This window comes from Pagrus major, chromosome 3, assembly GCF_040436345.1.
Source record: "Pagrus major chromosome 3, Pma_NU_1.0".
NCBI classification, from domain to species: domain Eukaryota; kingdom Metazoa; phylum Chordata; class Actinopteri; order Spariformes; family Sparidae; genus Pagrus; species Pagrus major.
Window position 1 is genome coordinate 1,065,187 of NC_133217.1, and position 21,418 is coordinate 1,086,604.

At 39.9% G+C, this 21,418-nt stretch overlaps 1 protein-coding gene and 1 long non-coding RNA gene across 2 annotated transcripts in view; both read left to right on the top strand.

Annotated features, from left to right (window-relative positions):
- The window catches only part of LOC140993396 (patr class I histocompatibility antigen, alpha chain G-like), a 51,440-nt gene that overhangs the window by 13,507 nt on the left and 16,515 nt on the right, over positions 1 to 21,418 (top strand). The window contains exons 2-9 of the mRNA XM_073462814.1: positions 8,277 to 8,549; positions 9,182 to 9,472; positions 9,800 to 10,084; positions 10,836 to 10,946; positions 13,695 to 13,727; positions 15,610 to 15,642; positions 19,610 to 19,675; positions 20,732 to 20,773. Of these exons, the coding sequence (XP_073318915.1) occupies positions 8,277 to 8,549; positions 9,182 to 9,472; positions 9,800 to 10,084; positions 10,836 to 10,946; positions 13,695 to 13,727; positions 15,610 to 15,642; positions 19,610 to 19,675; positions 20,732 to 20,773 (1,134 nt within the window). The remainder of the gene's footprint in view (positions 1 to 8,276; positions 8,550 to 9,181; positions 9,473 to 9,799; positions 10,085 to 10,835; positions 10,947 to 13,694; positions 13,728 to 15,609; positions 15,643 to 19,609; positions 19,676 to 20,731; positions 20,774 to 21,418) is intronic.
- Positions 16,144 to 19,103, top strand: LOC140993399 (uncharacterized). Its single transcript, XR_012178661.1, has 3 exons — positions 16,144 to 16,197; positions 17,254 to 17,295; positions 19,074 to 19,103. It is a non-coding gene; the product is annotated as an uncharacterized lncRNA (long non-coding RNA).

The window sequence follows — 21,418 nt, forward strand, 5'->3', positions numbered from 1 at the left end:
ATTCATTGACACTTTTAAAAGCGTCTGTCTCCGTGTTTTCTGCCGTTTTCCCGGGTGCTAACGACTCTCCGGTAAGCTAACGGCTAACAGCTAACAGTTCGCCTGCTAGCTTGAGTGAGAGCGTTACCATGGTGACGCTCCGCGGTAGAGGCACGGATCTATTATAAGACCATTATTATGAGAAAAGTCGATTGTTCCAAATATAATAACTGGTTGGCGAGAAATTATGTTTATAGATCAGCTTCCAGGACAACAAGGCTTGTTTATGAAAATTTGAAAGTTTAACAGGAAGTTTTTCAACTTTGTAGTTACATTTCAACATAAAGCGTAAACCACCTAATGAGTTAAATACATGTGTAGCAAAAGAGATCCAGAAGTTGTTCTTCCGTCTACATAAATTATTTAACCAGTTAATCTTGAAAGAATGATTTAACATTTCAAAGGTTAACACATCCAAACCACCATCTCTCTTGGAGTTACACAAGATATCCTTTTTTAAATAATGGCATCTATTCTTCCAAATAAAGTTGAATAACATTTGACCTAATTTCTTAGACACTAATGCAGGCATTTCTAGTGCTAGTGATAAGTATACAGATCTTGATATTCCTTCGGCTTTAGATAACAAAGTCCGACCATTTAAAGACAGATCCCTCATTAACCACATATTGAATTTTCTTTGTATCTGTTGAGTTATTGGTTCAAAGTTCATCTCAGAGCGTCTGTTCTCATTTTTTTGAAGCACTACACCCAGATATGTCACAGTTTGTTTGATAGGAATATCACTCAGTTCTGACAGATCACAGTGTTTAAGGGGAAACAGCATAGATTTATTAATATTCATTGTCAGCCCAGAAACCTCAGAAAACTCTCTGATACATTGCACAGCTGTGTCGAGTTCATTTTGATTGGATAAAAAAACTGCTGTATCATCCGCTAACTGAGACAGTTTGAATTCTCTACCTAAGGCTCTTATACCCTGAAAGTTGCTTTTTTTAATATGTGCTGCCATTACTTGTGTGACCAGCAAAAACAAAAAGGGACTTAATGGGCAACCTTGTCTGATTCCACGGTTAATATTAAATCTGGGTGTTGTGCCATTTGTTACCTTAATTGAACTGTTACTTCCTTTATAAAGTGTTTGAACTGCCCTCAGAAACCTATTTCCAAAACCAAAACATTGGATAACTTTCAACATGAACTGGTGATTAACTGTGTCGAACGCTTTATAGAAGTCGACAAATAAAATAAAGCTTTCATCATGTATAAATTCATTATAATCTATCATGTCCAAAATCAACCGAATATTATTTACAATATTTCTCCCTGGCATAAATCCAGATTGCTCCTCATCAATAATGTCATCTAATCCTATTTTTATTCTTTTAGCAAAGATGAGAGCAAACAGCTTTGCATCATTATTCAATAAACTAATCGGTCTCCAGTTTTCAATGTTTAATTTATCTTTTTTTGGTTTTGGAATTAGTTTTATCAGTCCTTGTCTTAATGTGTGGGGCAGTTCTTCTTTATCTAGAGCCTCTTCAAATAAACCAACTAAAAATGGAGCGATTGCTTGTTTAAAGCATTTGTAAAACTCCCCTGTTAACCCATCATTCCCTGGGGCTTTATTGTCCTTGAGGGAATCAATACAATTTTGCACCTCTGTTATAGTTATTTTCTGATCACATATTACTTGGAAGTCATCATCTATTCTTCTAATATTTGGTTGTATGTTTTGAAGGAATAATGACATTTTATCTTCGTTCAACAGGTGAGCCTGATACAGCGTTCCATAAAAATTGGCGACATATTGTGAAATTAGTTTTCCATTTTCACACACAGTATCATTAATTTTAAGTTTGCATAAAGAAGATATTTCATAATTCCTTTTCTCTAAATTAAAGAAGTATTTGGTACATTTTTCCCCCTGCTCAAGCCATTTCCTGCTGGATCTGATGAAGGCACCTCTAGCCCTTCCTTCATAAAATTTATCTAATTCGGTTTGTAAATAAGCCAATTGTTCTGTTTCGGCACTAGTTGGATCCGTTTTCTCAGAAAGCGGAATAATTTGGGTGACAAGTTGAAGTTCTTTTTCTTTGTTATAGCTATTGATCTTTTTGCTTAATTTCATAGCTAACTTTCTTATTTCAAATTTCATTAGTTCCCAGTATAAACCAAAAATTTTTAGTAAGTTTGCTTGTCTCCAGCATTTATCAATAATTTTTTGGCTTTCCTTTACAAATTCCTTATTTTGCAGCAGCATTTTGTTTAATTTCCAATAATCTCTATTCACCTTCTGCCTATCAGATCCAAGATGGAATTGAATTAATATAGCTTTGTGATCTGTCAGTATTGTGGGTTCTATTTTGATTAAGTCTACTTTATTTTCTAAATCAGCTGAGATTAACCAAAAATCTATGCGAGATTGGTGAGATCTGTCCTTATTGCTCCATGTGAATACTTTATCCTGTGGGTATCTGTGTCTCCATATATCAATCAGGTTCATTCTGTGGCAGATGTTTTCTAACTCGGTTGTCTGTTTGGCTTTTGGAGGCCATCTGTCCACTCTATCATCAAACACTGTGTTGAAATCTCTGCCCCATAAGAGCTCTGCTGAGGGAAACAACGTCAGCCACTGATTTACCCTATTTTCTATTGTTGAAAAAATTATGTTATTGAGGAGTTTACTGTTTGAGCCATATATGTTAATCAAAATAACAGGCGATTGGTTGATATCTGCCAACAGAATGATCCATCTACCATCTTTATCTGCATCATACTTTATAACTTTCCCACCAAATTTCCCTTGTAGGATGGCGACCCCTGCTGAGCGATTACTGCCATGAGAAAACCACACATTTCTTCCCCATTGACTTTTCCAATGTGAAACATCAGCCTCAGAAGAGTGGGTTTCTTGAATGAAATAAAAATCTGCACCTTTATTCTGAAGAAACAAAAACAAACTTTTCCTTTTCACTTCATTCTTAATACCTCTGACATTGACAGAAAGAACAGAAGTTGCCATAGTCGCACACACACACACACACACACACACACACACACACACACACACACACACACACACACACACACACAAATACACAAGCACCCACTCAAAAACCTCACTGGGTTGAGAGCGGATACTGCAAGATTGGCCACTGCACCAGATCAGACCTCATTCAAACTTGAAATAATCTCCCCCTCTCTGGTGTCGGTCAGAGCGGGTCAGAGACATTGAAAAGAAAAAAAAAAGAAAAACTATGTAGTCTCACGGCTCTGTGACAACTTGAATCTGTAACTTACATGACTTTTGCTGCGATTCGTGCGCCATCACTATCTGCGTGTGCTCCTCTGAAGCCCGCTTTCTTTCCTTCCTTCCTCGCCTGTTCCACTTGCGGCCACAGCTGGTTTCTGGACTCCTTGGCTGCTTGTGTCCGGTCCTCCAGAGTCTTTATTCTTCTTGTTTTGAGAAGCTCCGATGTCCTGGCGTCCTTCCAGATCTTCTCTCGATGTGATCGTGACAGAAAGCGCACTATGACGCGACGGCTGGAGAGCTCGTGTCCGGAGCGAGGTCCCACTCTGTGCACGATGTCCACCGTGAGGGCCAGTTGGTCCGCGATGTCAGGGGAGATTTGGCCGAACAGGTCGATGATGGTTTTCTTTAAGTCCTCCCCGGTCCGCTCAGGTAAGCCGGCTACACGCAGGCTCCACCGTCTCGAACAGGCATCCATGTCGTTGTATTTGTCCCGGAGCTCCGTGCTCGCTGTCCCCAGGGTTGAGGCTTGAGCCTGGAGGGTGCTCACCTGGCCAGACATGTCTTCCATCCGTCCCCACAGAGCTTCCAGGGAGTCTGTGACACTTTTCGTTGTTTTAGAGTTTTCTTTTACTGCATCTTCCAGCGTTTGGAGACGTTTAAGAGACTCAATATGTCTCTTTTCAATTCTCTCGAGGATGCTTAACGACATCTGGTCAGACTCCTCCACCTCATCACTCATGGGTTTTTTACTCTTCTTATATTTTGGAGCTTCAGGTGTCTGCTCCGAAGTGGGTTCACTTAGGCGATTCCGCGGTGGTGCTTTGACTCGCGGCTTCCTTAGAGTTTCTCCTTTCAGTCGCCTACCTGAGCAGGTTAATTGAGACCTCAGTGTCGTGACCTTTTTCCAGAGAGGTAAATGTCCTTTTTTAAATTCTTCTGATCATAATGCAGTGTAGTGCCACTTGGACCACTGTCTTAGGACGGCATGCCTCGGTGGGCGGCACCGGCAGAGCGCAGCCTTCGAATTTGGAGCAGCCTTCGCGCAGCGTTGTGACGTAATTGGCCTTCAAATGCGCCCTTCGTGGGCTGCAGCCCCTGAATTTGGACACAACCTCCCCGTCCGACAAGTCCGACAGAACTCGACATTAGAGCCGAGAAAGGAGTCCTGCTCGAGGGGAAAATGAATTTAATCGCCATTTTCGTCCTTTTGGGGACAGCAGTGGCCAAAAAAGGCGGTAAGTTACATTTTAGACACGTTAACCCTCGTATTGTCTTCCCATTTACTATGCACCTTTTGTCCTCTCGGGTCAAATTGACCCGGTCTGTTTTGACTGCTTATAAAGCATGAGGTATGAAATGATCACCAAATTTTTTTGTTTCAACTTTTTAGTGAACATATATCTTACATATCTAACATATAATTTACACTTATTTTTGTAATTTATGGTATGATAGACCTCATTTAAATAAAATTATACCTCATTTTTGAGTAAAAAAAAGCAGAAATTCTCAATTATTTTCACTATGGTTATGATCACAGGCACACAAGTAGATGGAATATCACAGACTGGTACATGTCAAAGTTTAGTCAGGATATTTTTTTGAAACCACTTAATTTTTTTGAATGGCAGCAAATAGTCACACCTGTTGTCCTCCCGGGTCAAATTGACCCGGTCTTGTTTGACTGTTTATAAAGCATGAAGTATAAAATGATAACACAATTCTGTGTTATACCTTTTAGTCAACTTGTTTCCAACACATTACCACAAATTTTACATAAATTTTTGTAATGTATGGTATAATATACCTAATTTCCATGGAATTATACCTAATTTTTGAGTAAAAAAGCAGGAATTATGAATTATTTTGACTCTAGTTAGGATCAGAGGCACATATGTTGATGCACAGACTGGTATATGTCAAAGTTTAGTCAGGATATTGTTTTGAAACCATTTAAAAAATTTTCTGTTGTCCTCTCTCTGTAGGTAGATCAGAAGTTGTGATGAAATTAGGTTTACACATCTGTAGCTTTGAAGTTCTGTGTGTGTGTTTGTGCGTGTTAGAGGTCATTGTGTGCGTGTGTATGTGTGCGTGTGTGTTTGTGTGTAGCCCCATGTAGGTAGATCAGAAGTTGTGATGAAATTATGTTTACACATCTGTAGCGTTGAAGTTGTGTGTGTGTGTGGGTGTGTGTGAGTGAGTGTTAGAGGTCATTGTGTGTGTGTGTGTGTGTGTGTGAGAGTGCGTGCGTGCGTGTGTATGTTCATTGTGCTGCATAGTGAAATATAAAATGCCCTAAGGATGCTGTAAACTCAGTGTTGTGTTTATTGTTATCTTGTCCCAAATTGGAGGAAGGCATATCAAGGCCCAATGCAATGTGTGTGTGTGTGTGTGCACATGTGTGCGTGTGTGTGTAGCCCCATGTAGGTAGATCAGAAGTTGTGATGAAATTAGGTTTACACATCTGTAGCTTTGAAGTGTGTGTGTGTGTGTGTTGTGTGGGTGAGTGTTAGAGGTCATTGTTAGTGTGTGTATCTGCGTGTGTGTGTTTGTGTGTAGCCCCATATAGGTAGATCAGAAGTTGTGATGAAATTAGGTTTACACATCTGTAGCTTTGAAATTGTGTGTGTGTGTGAGTGAGTGTGAGTGAGTGTTAGAGGTCATTGTGTGTGTGTGTGTGTGTGTGTACATGTGTGTGTGCGTGTTATTGTGTGTGTGTATGTTCATTGTGCTGGAAAGCGCAATAGTGTGACCCATTGCACCACTAAATGTGGCCGGGTCAAATTGACCCGGGAAGACCACAGATGCTATAAATTTTAATAAAACACACATAATTTAAAAAAAATAGTCATAATTAATTTTACTCGCAAAGAGCATAGTATGGAACCATCCATGTAATTTTGAGGCAATTATATGGAAGAAAACCAAAGTTCTGATGTATTGACTTTTGAAAGCGGGTCAAAAAGACCCGAAGACTGTGCGTCAGAGTGAAAGCGAAAGTAAGACATGAAGTTGTGACGTCTTTAAAATTCAGATTTCTGTCGAATATTTTCCTGTAATGTTGCGACTGTGGACGCTTCGTGTGTTTATTGTTGGTAATGTTACAGTTACTCTAAAGGCCTGGTTCAAAAAAACAGACAAGAAGATCGTCAGATTAGTCTTAAATCTAAAATAATTATATATTACAGCTGAAAGTAAACGATCAGTCATTTGAAATGGTTGTTAAAATGTAAAATGGTGGAAAACTTTTTCTTAAAGCTCGAGGGGATGTCTAAAAATTATGTATTATGTGTCAAATAAGAAGTCCAAAACAAATAATGTGCATAAAATTCAGGAAAGAACAGAGATGGTTTAAAAAATAGGTTTTCTGGTGTCACAGCAGGTGTATGATAGACATCAGAGACAATATATGCGAGTATTCACTGTGTTATTACTTTTATTTTAAAAATACATTTAGGTCAAAAGAAATATAAGATCAGTCTACATTAGAAAAAAATGGTGAAATGCTAAAATGAAATTTTAATTTAAAAAAAACACCCTTGTAGCTTTAGAGATCAGGGACTGGGTGAATTTAATGTTTTTGTAAAACTATAGTTACATTCTGAGACTTAAAATCAAGCAGGTGAAGCTGAAACTGCAAAGGACAGCAGACATGTTGGAGTGTTTATTGCTCTTAAGATCTTTGGCTCGATGTGATTTCCTGCCGTCACTGAGGTGGACAGACAACATACTTGTGTTATCTCCTGAGGCGTTGGCTCGCAAACAAACTCAGACAATTAAAGTTACTTCCTTGTTCTTTTACTGGAGCTACAAAAATTAAATTACCAATCCACCAGCCTGTCGTTTTATTTTTACATTAATACAAACTTTAAACATACCTGTGGGTTACCTGCACTGCAACGTCTTGGTGCTTATTGGCAGATATACGCCGATACTGATATAAAAAAGCTTAAAGGGGCATTATGTAGTTTTGGAGAAGAAATTCTAACTGAGAATTTTAATATTTACAATATTGATTAAGTAATAATACAAACTCTTTACCATAACTGAATAAACAAGCTGTTGTCAGAGGAAAATAAGGTCCCTAGAACAGTGTTTGAAGCTAGAAAGGTGGCATTAATAATCAGTCAGTGGTGATCTGTCTCTTCTGATTAACTTTTCTTCCCCAAAACTGCAGAGTGCTCCTTTAAACTCGCTCTCCCTGAACTCACGAGGTGTTACAGGAAATCAGACCGGAAACACACTTCTGTTTTAGTCTGTACCGCGGCCTACACGGACTGTGTGAACACGTTTCACTTGTGCTTCAGCTCGTAGCCACGACCGAGTTGTTTTACGTTTCTGTTTTACTGTCGTCGTTGTGTATGAACCTCTGAGCTGATAAAACTGTGGTGAGGTACTGTGGCTGAACCGACGGAGAACTGAAGCTGCTTGTGTGTGATAGTAAACTGAATATCTTTGAGTTTGAGGCAACAATAACTGTGTATGTATTGAAGAAGACGATCACATGATTGATTTTTTTTTTTTTTTTTTCCTGACTTTATTATGTATTAATTCTTCTGTATAGTTCAGATGTATCATTATACAATCTGGTATTGCATGATGAACATTATTAATTCAATTAATCTTGAATATTGTGAACAAAATACAAATCTAGTTAGAATCTAGCAGCCATATTGTCTCTCAAAGCCAGAGCTCTTACTATGTGTTGATTTCAGCTCAGCATTCAACAATCTCACCCATGAAGCTGGTTGGAAAACAAGAGATACAGAAGTACTTACTGCCTCACCACAAGACTACAGAGCAGCTTCTTCTCTTTATTTTTCTTACTTGATTGCATAATGACAAGAAAAATGAATCTTGAACAACGTAAGAGTCTAAACTGAATCCAAAGCCAGAGTTGTCGGTCTGTTCATTTCAAATGTAAAAGCACAACACATCTCCACCGTGCTGCCAGAGCTTTAATATGTCAGATCTAATGGTTCTTATCTGTCTAAGAAATATCTGTCTGTGTGACTTTCAGAGAGGCATTCACTCCATTACATCTACACGGCCCTCTCCGAAGATGTTGAACTCCCGGGCATCCACAAGTTCACAGCCATGGGTATGCTGGACAACAGGATGATTGACTACTTTGACAGCGAAACTCAGAAGAAAGTTCCCAAACAGCCCTGGATGAAAGAGCGACTGGAACAAGAGTACTGGGACAAAGGCACACAGTCCCGCCAGAGCAAGCAGCAATGGTTCGAAGTCAACATCAACATCCTGAAGGAACGTATGAGACAGAACAACGCAAGTAAGATAATCAATAATTATTCAGAAGATGCAGCTCGGCTATGAAAACGTAGTTACCTTTCATTTCCTGCAGGCATTGTTGACACAGGAAGCACAAGCAGGTGGAGGTTAACAGGCGAGGACTGAGATGTTTTCTTGTAAATTCGTCACAAAAAAAGAAGCCGTCAGAAAAGTGATTGACCAATGAAATGCGAAAAATGTCATCCTGTATGACAAAACTCAACTTAAAGTGTGTAAATTCATATGAGATAAACCTTTTTGCATAAAACTGACATTTTCTCTAATTACACAGGATTTTACAAAATATTGTACCAGTGACCGAAAGGTTAGATTAAAGACATTTTAAGAAAAACTACATACATCTGTACATCAAAATATCACTTCAGATGTAAGACACGTTTTCTTATGTGTTACTCGATGTGTGAGTTGACATTGTGAATCAGTCAACGTCAACGATTTCCTATCAGATTATGCAAAGTGCAAACAATCTATTTCCTCCCCTGAAGAACAAAGTGGCAGATTGTTACATTGCTTTGCTCTGATGTTACTTCACCTGTGGTTCTCTCTGTCTTCAGATTTGCCTTGTTGTTTCTCCTCTGTTTCACTGCCCTGGCCTTTCTTCTCTGGTTACAGGTGTCCATGTTCTTCAGTGGATGCATGGCTGTGAGGGCGAAATGCAGCCGGACGGCAATATGACGTTCTACCGTGGCATGGACAGGTACAACTACGACGGAGACGACTTCCTGTCCTTCGACGACATCCACTCAGTCTGGGTCGCCCCAGTCAAAGCAGCAGAAGAGACCAAGAGGAAGTGGGATGATGTCCCTGTCCTGAAGGATTACACCAAAGGCTACCTGGAGAAGGAGTGTATGGGCTGGTTGACCAAGTTCTGGGATTACGGGAAGAAACAGCTCCAAGAAGCCTGTATGTATTACTGAAGGCCTTTTCTGTGTTTTTAATGTCATTAATAATTGAAATATTAATAGCATATTATTATTATTATCGAATCTGAATAAAGTAACTCTCAAAGTGACTTCACAGAAACTCTGCAGTATCAACCTAATTAATGTAACAACAAATCTCCATTGGAGCCCTAAAGTGCTAAAAGGAAGTGTGTGTCACAGCAGTGGTGTTTAATATTTGCCAGTTTGTGTTTATAGTCATCGTTGTAGTGATAGATTGTCTTTACGCCCCCGGTGCAAACAGAATTGTATGTTTGGTCAAATATCAAGTTCTGGTTTGTCTCTCCAGCTGAACCTGAGGTGTACGTGTTTGCACGGGACACCAAAGTCGAGACAAACATCCTGTTGACGTGCCTGGCGACAGGTTTCTACCCCCAAGACATCATCCTGTGGATCAAAAGGGACGGTCGCAAACTGTATAGAGAGGACGGACTGTGGACCTCGGGCGTTCGACCGAATGAAGACGACACGTTCCAGAGACGAGACAGTGTGGAGATTTTAAGGAAGGACAAGGCCAGATACACCTGTGAAGTCATTCACGAAGCATCCGGCATGAATGTGAAGAAGGAGTGGTGTAAGAGTCTTTGTCTTGTTTTTACTTATTTCTTGTTTTGTTTTTAGTTTTCACATTTTTGCAAAAAGCTGCTCGTGACATGTCAAATGAAATTACACCTAAAGTTTCTTCACCACATGGAAGTTTCAACTCAGGTTACCTTGATTGATAATTTAGGTTTATTTACACTTACAGAGATAAGATGAGCACATCTGGGCACTTTCCGGGTGACAGTAGTCCCTCTAATTTAACTTACTAAATCCTACGGCTAGTCAGGCTGACGATCACTGTAGGACCTGCATGTTTTACCAACTAACAGACTGAAACCACAGGGAAATCCTTTATTATTCATTTATTAAGAGCCCTCTAAAAGCTGCATATCTATAATTTATAAATTCCTTCTTCTCCAGAGGATTATTGTGTCTAAAACATTTGCCTTCATAGAAGAGGGGGCTGGATGAATTGTGTGTTCTTGTCACAGAGAGTGTAATAAGTCACAAGAAACAATATTCACAAGTAAGAAGATTGTTTGAACTTGAAGAAGGTGAAGAATAATTTCTCAGACATGTCACAGTCTCCTCTCAGATACTTTAACATCCTCTTTGTCTGATCGTTGTTTGTCAAGTTCAGAACAAATGACTCAATTCATGTTATTTTATGTGATCAACTTTCAGATTTACTACTCAGCATCTACATTTTCATTCCAGACATCAACTCGAATTTTGAACTAATGAATATTAAACTAACACAAAGATCTTTTTCTGTGTTTTAGACAACTCAGTTTCTGGCCCTGATCAAACCCTCATCATTGTTGGGACAGTCGGAGGGTTCTTGGTCCTGGTCGCTGTGGTGCTGGTGATCTTATTCAAGAAAGGCATCATTAGTAAGTGAAATATATTTGCATTGTCTTCTCTGGACAACAAAAAGAGCAGTGGAGTGGAAGGTGGAAGTTCTCTTCCCTTTTAAAAATCAGTTATTATTGAGAATTCAGCTTCATAGCAACATTTTTCCAACATGTCGACGTCAAAATCATTAATATGTAATAATACAAATCCCAGATGAGTGATTCTATACCAAAGTGTTCAGTGTAGTGCATTTACACCAGTTACAAAATACTTGATGATTCAGTGTCGTCGTTGTTTTATCAGGTGCAAAGGTCTGTTATTATTTTCTGATGGTCTTGATGAGGTGTTCAGAGGTCACACTGAAGAACAGGCCTGTTAATTATTAAGTGACGAACGTGTTTCTGTTCCTTAATTCACTGAAGTCAAAGATCCGAGATCAAAACTCTAAATCACTTCATCCATCATTTGTTCATCGTTTGAGTTCTCACACCCGGATTGTCAGAATACACTGAATTACTAAAATGAGACTTGAACGAATCTGTTTAAGAATTACAATCTCTGCTCTCAGCAGAGCCGTTACCAGAACATTCAGGTAGCAGCAGGTTCGTCAGTTGATTTTTGACTTTCACCTGTTTTAATGACGTCATATCAGCAGCAGCAGGTCCAATCAGCTGCCACTGATTAACTGAGTGAGTCACATGATGACACAACAAAAGGAGACGTGGGATGATGTTTTCCAGCAGGACAGACGCTTTTTCAGGGCGAAAAATGTGAAGAAGAGACAGGAGGACAGACAGGATGACAGACAGGATGACAGACAGGAGGACAGACAGTAGGACAGACAGGAGGACAGACAGGAGGACAGACAGGATGACGGCCACTTTTCCACATATTCAGCATTTTTTCCTCATATAAGTTGCCAAAGAGACGACGTGCTACCACATTACTGTTGTTTGGTCCTGTAACGTTGCTTTGTGGGTTGAAGTGTGGGACATTTCTCTTTTCATTGATGAGTGAAGGATCTGTTTAGTTGTCAAACTGAACGCCATCGGACCGTCACACTCCACATGGACGTCGTCTCAGCTCTGTTAGTACCTCCGCTGGAGGATCAGAGTCAGAACCAAACTGTCCCCCCATTCACCTCTGTAACTTTCATACAGACGGCGAGGTGGAATAACAGCACAGTATATAAAAGTGTAAATGAGGCTTGTGTTTGTTCCACTCTGTCGCTTCCTTTAAACGCTGCTTCCTCTGTTTTCTTCACAGAGACTCTCAAGAGCAAATGCACTTGCACCTGCAGTCAGTATTTTCCTCAACTGATTTAATAATGTCAGTGTTGATCTGTGGAGACCTGAAAGTTTTAGTTTGTGCATCGTAAGAAAAATGAAATAAATAATTGAGAGTTGGGACAGCTGTGACATCAGAAACAAGAAAACTGGATCTGTGTTGGTTTTGATTCAAGTGATTTATTAACAGTAAGAAAAATAGTGAACAACAACAACAGCCTCTTTCTTTTACTTCAATCATTAATATGTAATAATACAAATCCCAGATGAGTGATTCTATACCAAAGTGTTCAGTGTAGTGCATTTACACCAGTTAAAAAATACTTGATGATTCAGTGTCGTCGTTGTTTTATCAGGTGCAAAGGTCTGTTATTATTTTCTGATGGTCTTGATGAGGTGTTCAGAGGTCACACTGAAGAACAGGCCTGTTAATTATTAAGTGACGAACGTGTTTCTGTTCCTTAATTCACTGAAGTCAAAGATCCCTGAGATCAAAACTCTAAATCACTTCATCCATCATTTGTTCATCGTTTGAGTTCTCACACCTGGATTGTCAGAATACACTGAATTACTAAAATGAGACTCGAACGAATCTGTTAAAGAATTACAATCTCTGCTCTCAGCAGAGCCGTTACCAGAACATTCAGGTAGCAGCAGGTTCGTCAGTTGATTTTTGACTTTCACCTGTTTTAATGACGTCATATCAGCAGCAGCAGGTCCAATCAGCTGCCACTGATTAACTGAGTGAGTCACATGATGCCACAACAACAGGAGACGTGGGATGATGTTTTCCAGCAGGACAGACGCTTTTTTTAGGGCGAAAAATGTGAAGAAGAGACGGTAGGACAGACAGGAGGACAGACAGGATGACAGACAGGAGGACAGACAGGAGGACAGACAGTAGGACAGACAGGAGGACAGACAGGAGGACAGACAGGAGGACAGACAGTAGGACAGACAGGAGGACAGACAGGAGGACAAACAGTAGGACAGACAGGAGGACAGACAGGAGGACAGACAGGAGGACAGACAGGAGGACAGACAGGAGGACAGACAGGAGGACAGACAGGATGACAGACAGTAGGACAGACAGGAGGACAGACAGGATGACGGCCACTTTTCCACATATTCAGCATTTTTTCCTCATAAGTTGCCAAAGAGACGACGTGCTACCACATTACTGTTGTTTGGTCCTGTAACGTTGCTTTGTGGGTTGAAGTGTGGGACATTTCTCTTTTCATTGATGAGTGAAGGATCTGTTTAGTTGTCAAACTGAACGCCATCGGACCGTCACACTCCACATGGACGTCGTCTCAGCTCTATTAGTACCTCCGCTGGAGGATCAGAGTCAGAACCAAACTGTCCCCCCATTCACCTCTGTAACTTTCATACAGACGGCGAGGTGGAATAACAGCACAGTATATAAAAGTGTGAATGAGGCTTGTGTTTGTTCCACTCTGTCGCTTCCTTTAAACGCCGCTTCCTCTGTTTTCTTCACAGAGATTCCCAAGTGCAAATGCACTCGCAGCTCCGGTAAGTATTTTCCTCAACTGATTTAATAATGTCAGTGTTGATCTGTGGAGAGCTGAATGTTTTAGTTTGTGCATCGTAAGAAAAATGAAATAAATAATTGAGAGTTGGGACAGCTGTGACATCAGAAACAAGAAAACTGGATCTGTGTTGGTTTTGATTCAAGTGATTTATTTTAACAGTAAGAAAAATAGTGAACAACAACAACAGCCTCTTTCTTTTACTTCAATCATTAATATGTAATAATACAAATCCCAGATGAGTGATTCTATACCAAAGTGTTCAGTGTAGTGCATTTACACCAGTTACAAAATACTTGATGATTCAATGATTCAGTGTTGTCGTTGTTTTATCAGGTGCAAAGGTCTGTTATTATTTTCTGATGGTCTTGATGAGGTGTTCAGAGGTCACACTGAAGAACAGGCCTGTTAATTATTAAGTGACGAACGTGTTTCTGTTCCTTAATTCACTGAAGTCAAAGATCCCTGAGATCAAAACTCTAAATCACTTCATCCATCATTTGTTCATCGTTTGAGTTCTCATACCCGGATTGTCAGAATTCACTGAATTACTTAAATGAGACTCGAACGAATCTGTTAAAGAATTACAATCTCTGCTCTCAGCAGAGCCGTTACCAGAACATTCAGGTAGCAGCAGGTTAGTCAGTTGATTTTTGACTTTCACCTGTTTTAATGACGTCATATCAGCAGCAGCAGGTCCAATCAGCTGCCACTGATTAACTGAGTGAGTCACATGATGACACAACAAAAGGAGACGTGGGATGATGTTTTCCAGCAGGACAGACGCTTTTTCAGGGCGAAAAATGTGAAGAAGAGACAGTAGGACAGACAGGATGACAGACAGGATGACGGCCACTTTTCCACATATTCAGCATTTTTTCCTCATAAGTTGCCAAAGAGACGACGTGCTACCACATTACTGTTGTTTGGTCCTGTAACGTTGCTTTGTGGGTTGAAGTGTGGGACATTTCTCTTTTCATTGATGAGTGAAGGATCTGTTTAGTTGTCAAACTGAACGACATCAGACCGTCACACTCCACACGGACGTCGTCTCAGCTCTGTTAGTACCTCCGCTGGAGGATCAGAATCAGAACCAAACTGTCCCCCCATTCACCTCTGTAACTTTCATACAGACGGCGAGGTGGAATAACAGCACAGTATATAAAAGTGTGAATGAGGCTTGTGTTTGTTCCACTCTGCTGCTTCCTTTAAATCATTAAGACATCCAGCAGAATAGTTTCAGTGTCAGTGTTAATTTCTGCAGTTTTTAATTAGTGCTTTGTGAGATCAGTTTCTATTTGAGTTATTCATGTTCTGTGTTTTCATTTGGTAAAAATAAGATAAAAACAGTTGAAAGACAACTGTGATTTGGCTTTTTGTAGTAATCTAGAGTTAATGAATTATCAGCTGTACAGTCCTGCCTGAAGTGTGACTGGTAATGCAAACATCAGAGTGCACAGGGTCACGCTGTGTCATTGAGATTTACCTTTTCTTCACAGAGACTCTCAACAGCAATTCCACTAGCAGCTCCAGTCAGTATTTTCCTCAACTGATTTAATAATGTCAGTGTTGATCTGTGGAGAGCTGAATGTTTTAGTTTGTGCATCGTAAGAAAAATGAAATAAATAATTGAGAGTTGGGACAGCTGTGACATCAGAAACAAGAAAACTGGATCTGTGTTGGTTTTGATTCAAGTGATTTAGTAACAGTAAGAAAAATAGTGAACAACAACAACAGCCTCTTTCTTTTACTTCATCCTGCTCAGGCTGTAACCTCTGGACAGTGAACTTCACATAAACTATAACAAAGTTATCTGAATGGACCAAAATAGTTTTTGTGAGTTTAAACTTTGTCTTTCTTTACAGATGATCCAACTGAAGTTAAAGTTCCGCTCAATGGTAAGTGTTTAATTTCTCTGCTGTAGATTCTGATGAAGGTAGAAGTCTTATTTCTGAACATTTACATCGTTATTGTGCTAACGATTAATATTGTATATGTAATAATATTAAATTTAAAAAGTGTTTGCCATGATTTCTTTAAAAAAAAATAAACATTGGGCACCTTAAAGAGCAGCGGTGAGGCTAGTTAGCATTATCAATGATTTCTTCCACTGTTTAATGTGATGTTGATGAGCCTCAAACAGTCTGAAGATAAAGTACCAAAAACAGATTGTAATAAACAAATGCACTCATAAATGTTAATGAGGAGAGAAAGATCTTCACTGACTGAATAAACTGAATAAACAAACTGACCTTAAAGGGTTTAAAGGGTATTATTACCTCATTAATATTGTAAATATTAAAACACTGACTTTGAATTTCTTTTCTAAAACTACAGAGTCCCTTTAACATTATGGGCCCTGATATTGTGTGTGTGTGTGTGTGTGTGTGTGTGTGTAGGCAACAGCAACGATGACCTGGCAACTGTAACAGGAGATAACAGCAGTGACAAGGGTAAGTGTTCTCCTCTATGAGCTACAAGCAGGAGGTGACAGTGAGGAGGAGCTGCAGCTCATTGAATTTTTCTTTATTTGAGATTTTTGTTAATTTGTCAAAACAATTATGCATTGACTCAGATTAAAAGATGTATTAAGGTGGCTGATATCTATGATATTACTGTTAAGAAGTTAAAGGTTGTGCAAAACTTACAGTGATACAGGGTTATTGAGTTTAACATTATAGTTTTTTTCTGAGCGGCAGCTTCTTTTTTATCCGATTGTCTCTAATGAGGAGCGAGTGTCTGTGGCGTCATGTGGCCACCTGGAGAAAAACTTTGGTGTCCAGCGTCTATTTTCAGATCGATCTGCTTTTTCAGTGCGGCTGCTCCGTGCGTCCGGTCAAGATCTCTCAACTTTTCAGAAAACGTCACTGCTGCCTTTTAAGTTTTTTCAGACAACCACCCACCAATTCGATCGGTCGGGACTCGTCACACGTCACGCTGGTAATCCAGAAAATGGAGGAGAAGCTCGTTCTGTCTGTCTGTCCTGAGCTTTATCAGACAGAAACTCTCTTAACAGAGACAGAAAAGTGCTTTTGTGGCAGCAGATTGTCTGAACACTGAGTGTTGTGCTGCTATCAGCCTACATGTTGTAAGCTTGTCAGCCCTCTCTTACCACAGCGTCAGTAGCTGTCAATCAAAACAGAACGTGCAGCGTTTATTCTCTCGGCGCACAGCCAGCGCTTGTCTGCTACGTGGCTTGTTTGAATAAAGGGGACTGTTGGGCCATGGCGGAGGTATGCACTCTACTGATGCACCTTTTCACCCAAAGTGAACCAAGTGCACCAGTCGAAAAGGAGTATGAGTGCATTTCTAGTCTTCCTCTGCAGACGCAGCTCCTGATCTCTAACAGCACGTTTCATCTTCAGTTTCCAGTGAATGAAAGATTAATCGAAAGTAGCAGTAGTAGAAATCACAGATAGACTATTTACATTTTACTACACACACACACACACACACACACACACACACACACAGTATACATATCTAAATGAATTTTCTTTTCTTCTCAGGGTCTCAGGGGTCTGGCAGCAGCGGTGACTCCGGTGTGTCCGGTAAGTATCTTTGTGGAAAAGACTTCCATAAATGTTCTTGGCTGCTGCACGACGGCAGCTTTATGAATTCAGATCAGAAACTATTTTCTGCACTTTTTAACCTGGGATTTATAAATACATCCCGGTTATAATTTTACTGAGTAATTCTCGCTGGTCTGTTGTGTCACCGAGAATAGACACTGCAAAGAAAATACATGAAAAAGCATCAGCAGATCATTTCACCGATAACCGCTGATATATATTTCCTAATATCAGCCGATAAATATGGTGCATCGGAAGAGTTTCCATTTAGCGTAAGAGCCCTTCACAAAAGTCCTGCAAAGAGTTGGAAACTAATCAAAAGAATAGAAACAAACATGCGTCAAAAGAAGAATTGGTGATAAAAAATAAAGATTAAACTTATTTTAAGTGAGTGATAAGCAGAGATAATTTAAGTGCCATGATTTATAAAGTGCTGCTTTTATACATTCAATATTCTGCGTTTCATGTACGTTTTTTACTTTTATTGAGCTTTTAACATTTGAGGAGCTGTGAATCTGTTGGATTAAATCTGACCTGACATAGAAAAATAAATCCAAAGCATTTGTTATAAAATTAAAGGCCTTTAAATCAGCAGTTAGATCATTTTTTATCCAAAATCAAACTAATAAAATTATGAAAACTGTTTGCAAAAGAAGAAAATAACTCTCACTGTCTGTATAGTTTATCCTCTCTTGGCTTTCTAAATATAATCCATACTTTCATTATTCATGAAATATTTTTGTGTTAAGAAAATGTAATTTTATTTTAATTCTTTAAGTTCTGGCATTTGAACATTCAGAGCATTCCAGCAGGACAGACGCTTTTTTCAGGGCGAAAAATGTGAAGAAGAGACAGGAGTACAGACAGGAGTACAGACAGGAGTACAGACAGGAGTACAGACAGGAGGACAGACAGGAGGACAGACAGGAGGACAGACAGGATGACAGACAGGAGGACAGACAGGAGGACAGACAGTAGGACAGACAGGAGGACAGACAGGATGACGGCCACTTTTCCACATATTCAGCATTTTTTCCTCATATAAGTTGCCAAAGAGACGACGTGCTACCACATTACTGTTGTTTGGTCCTGTAACGTTGCTTTGTGGGTTGAAGTGTGGGACATTTCTCTTTTCATTGATGAGTGAAGGATCTGTTTAGTTGTCAAACTGAACGACATCGGACCGTCACACTCCACACGGACGTTGTCTCAGCTCTGTTAGTACCTCCGCTGGAGGATCAGAGTCAGAACCAAACTGTCCCCCCATTCACCTCTGTAACTTTCATACAGACGGCGAGGTGGAATAACAGCACAGTATATAAAAGTGTGAATGAGGCTTGTGTTTGTTCCACTCTGCTGCTTCCTTTAAACGCCGCTTCCTCTGTTTTCTTCACAGAGACTCTCAACAGCAATTCCACTCACACCTCCAGTAAGTATTTTCCTCAACTGATTTAATAATGTCAGTGTTGATCTGTGGAGAGCTGAATGTTTTAGTTTGTGCATCGTAAGAAAAATGAAATAAATAATTGAGAGTTGGGACAGCTGTGACATCAGAAACAAGAAAACTGGATCTGTGTTGGTTTTGATTCAAGTGATTTAGTAACAGTAAGAAAAATAGTGAACAACAACAACAGCCTCTTTCTTTTACTTCATCCTGCTCAGGCTGTAACCTCTGGACAGCGAACTTCACATATAACAAAGTTATCTGAATGGACCAAAATAGTTTTTGTGAGTTTAAACTTTGTCTTTCTTTACAGATGAACAAATTGAAGTTACAGTTCCACTCATTGGTAAGTGTTTAATTTCTCTGCTGTAGATTCTGATGAAGGTAGAAGTCTTATTTCTGAACATTTACATCGTTATTGTGCTAACGATTAATATTGTATATGTGATAATATTAAATTTAAAAAGTGTTTGCCATGATTTCTTTTCAAAAAAATAAACATTGGGCACCTTAAAGAGCAGCGGTGAGGCTAGTTAGCATTATCAATGATTTCTTCCACTGTTTAATGTGATGTTGATGAGCCTCAAACAGTCTGAAGATAAAGTACCGAAAACAGATTGTAATAAACAAATGCACTCATAAATGTTAATGAGGAGAGAAAGATCTTCACTGACTGAATAAACTGAATAAACAAACTGACCTTAAAGGGTTTAAAGGGTATTATTACCTCATTAATATTGTAAATATTAAAACACTGACTTTGAATTTCTTTTCTAATTTCTATTGTGTGTGTGTGTGTGTGTGTGTGTGTGTGTGTGTGTGTGTGTGTGTGTGTGTGTGTGTGTGTAGACAAGAACAACAGCAACAGCAACGATGGCCTGGCAACTGAAGCAGGAGTTAACACCAGTGACAAGGGTAAGTGTTCTCCTCTATGAGCTACAAGCAGGAGGTGACAGTGAGGAGGAGCTGCAGCTCATTGAATTTTTCTTTATTTGAGATTTTTGTTAATTTGTCAAAACAATTATGCATTGACTCAGATTAAAAGATGTATTAAGGTGGCTGATATCTATGATATTACTGTTAAGAAGTTAAAGGTTGTGCAAAACTTACAGTGATACAGGGTTATTGAGTTTAACATTATAGTTTTTTTCTGAGCGGCAGCTTCTTTTTTATCCGATTGTCTCTAATGAGGAGCGAGTGTCTGTGGCGTCATGTGGCCACCTGGAGAAAAACTTTGGTGTCCAGCATCTATTTTCAGATCGATCTGCTTTTTCAGTGCGGCTGCTCCGAGCGCCTCCGGTTGAAGATCTCTCAATTTTTCAGAAAACGTCACTGCTGCCTTTTAATTTTTTCAGACAACCACCCACCAATTTGATCGGTCGGGACTCGTCACACGTCACGCTGGTAATCCAGAAAATGGAGGAGAAGCTCGTTCTGTCTGTCTGTCCTGAGCTTTATCAGACAGAAACTCTCTTAACAGACACAGAAAAGTGCTTTTGTGGCAGCAGATTGTCTGAACACTGAGTGTTGTGCTGCTATCAGCCTACATGTTGTAAGCTTGTCAGCCCTCTCTTACCACAGCGTCAGTAGCTGTTAATCAAAACAGAACGTGCAGCGTTTATTCTCTCGGCGCACAGCCAGCGCTTGTCTGCTACGTGGCTTGTTTGAATAAAGGGGACTGTTGGGCCATGGCGGAGGTATGCACTCTACTGATGCACCTTTTCACCCAAAGTGAACCAAGTGCACCAGTCGAAAAGGAGCATGAGTGCATTTCTAGTCTTCCTCTGCAGACGCAGCTCCTGATCTCTAACAGCACGTTTCATCTTCAGTTTCCAGTGAATGAAAGATTAATCGAAAGTAGCAGTAGTAGAAATCTCAGATAGACTATTTACATTTTACTACACACACACACACACACACACACACACACACACAGTATACATATCTAAATGAATTTTCTTTTCTTCTCAGGGTCTCAGGGGTCTGGCAGCAGCGGTGACTCCGGTGTGTCCGGTAAGTATCTTTGTGGAAAAGACTTCCATAAATGTTCTTGGCTGCTGCACGACGGCAGCTTTATGAATTCTTTCAAAAGCTGATGCACCAGACCAGAAACTATTTTCTGCACTTTTTAACCTGGGATTTATAAATACATGCCGGTTATAATTTTACTGAGTAATTCTCGCTGGTCTGTTGTGTCACCGAGAATACACACTGCAAAGAGAAAATGAGACTCGAACGAATCTGTCAAAGAATTACAATCTCTGCTCTCAGCAGAGCCGTTACCAGAACATTCAGGTAGCAGCAGGTTCGTCAGTTGACTTTTGACTTTCACCTGTTTTAATGACGTCATATCAGCAGCAGCAGGTCCAATCAGCTGCCACTGATTAACTGAGTGAGTCACATGATGACACAACAAAAGGAGACGTGGGATGATGTTTTCCAGCAGGACAGACGCTTTTTCAGGGCGAAAAATGTGAAGAAGAGACAGGAGGACAGACAGGAGGACAGACAGGATGACAGACAGGATGACAGACAGGAGGACAGACAGGATGACAGACAGGATGACAGACAGGAGGACAGACAGGATGACAGACAGGAGGACAGACAGGATGACAGACAGGAGGACAGACAGGAGGACAGACAGGATGACGGCCACTT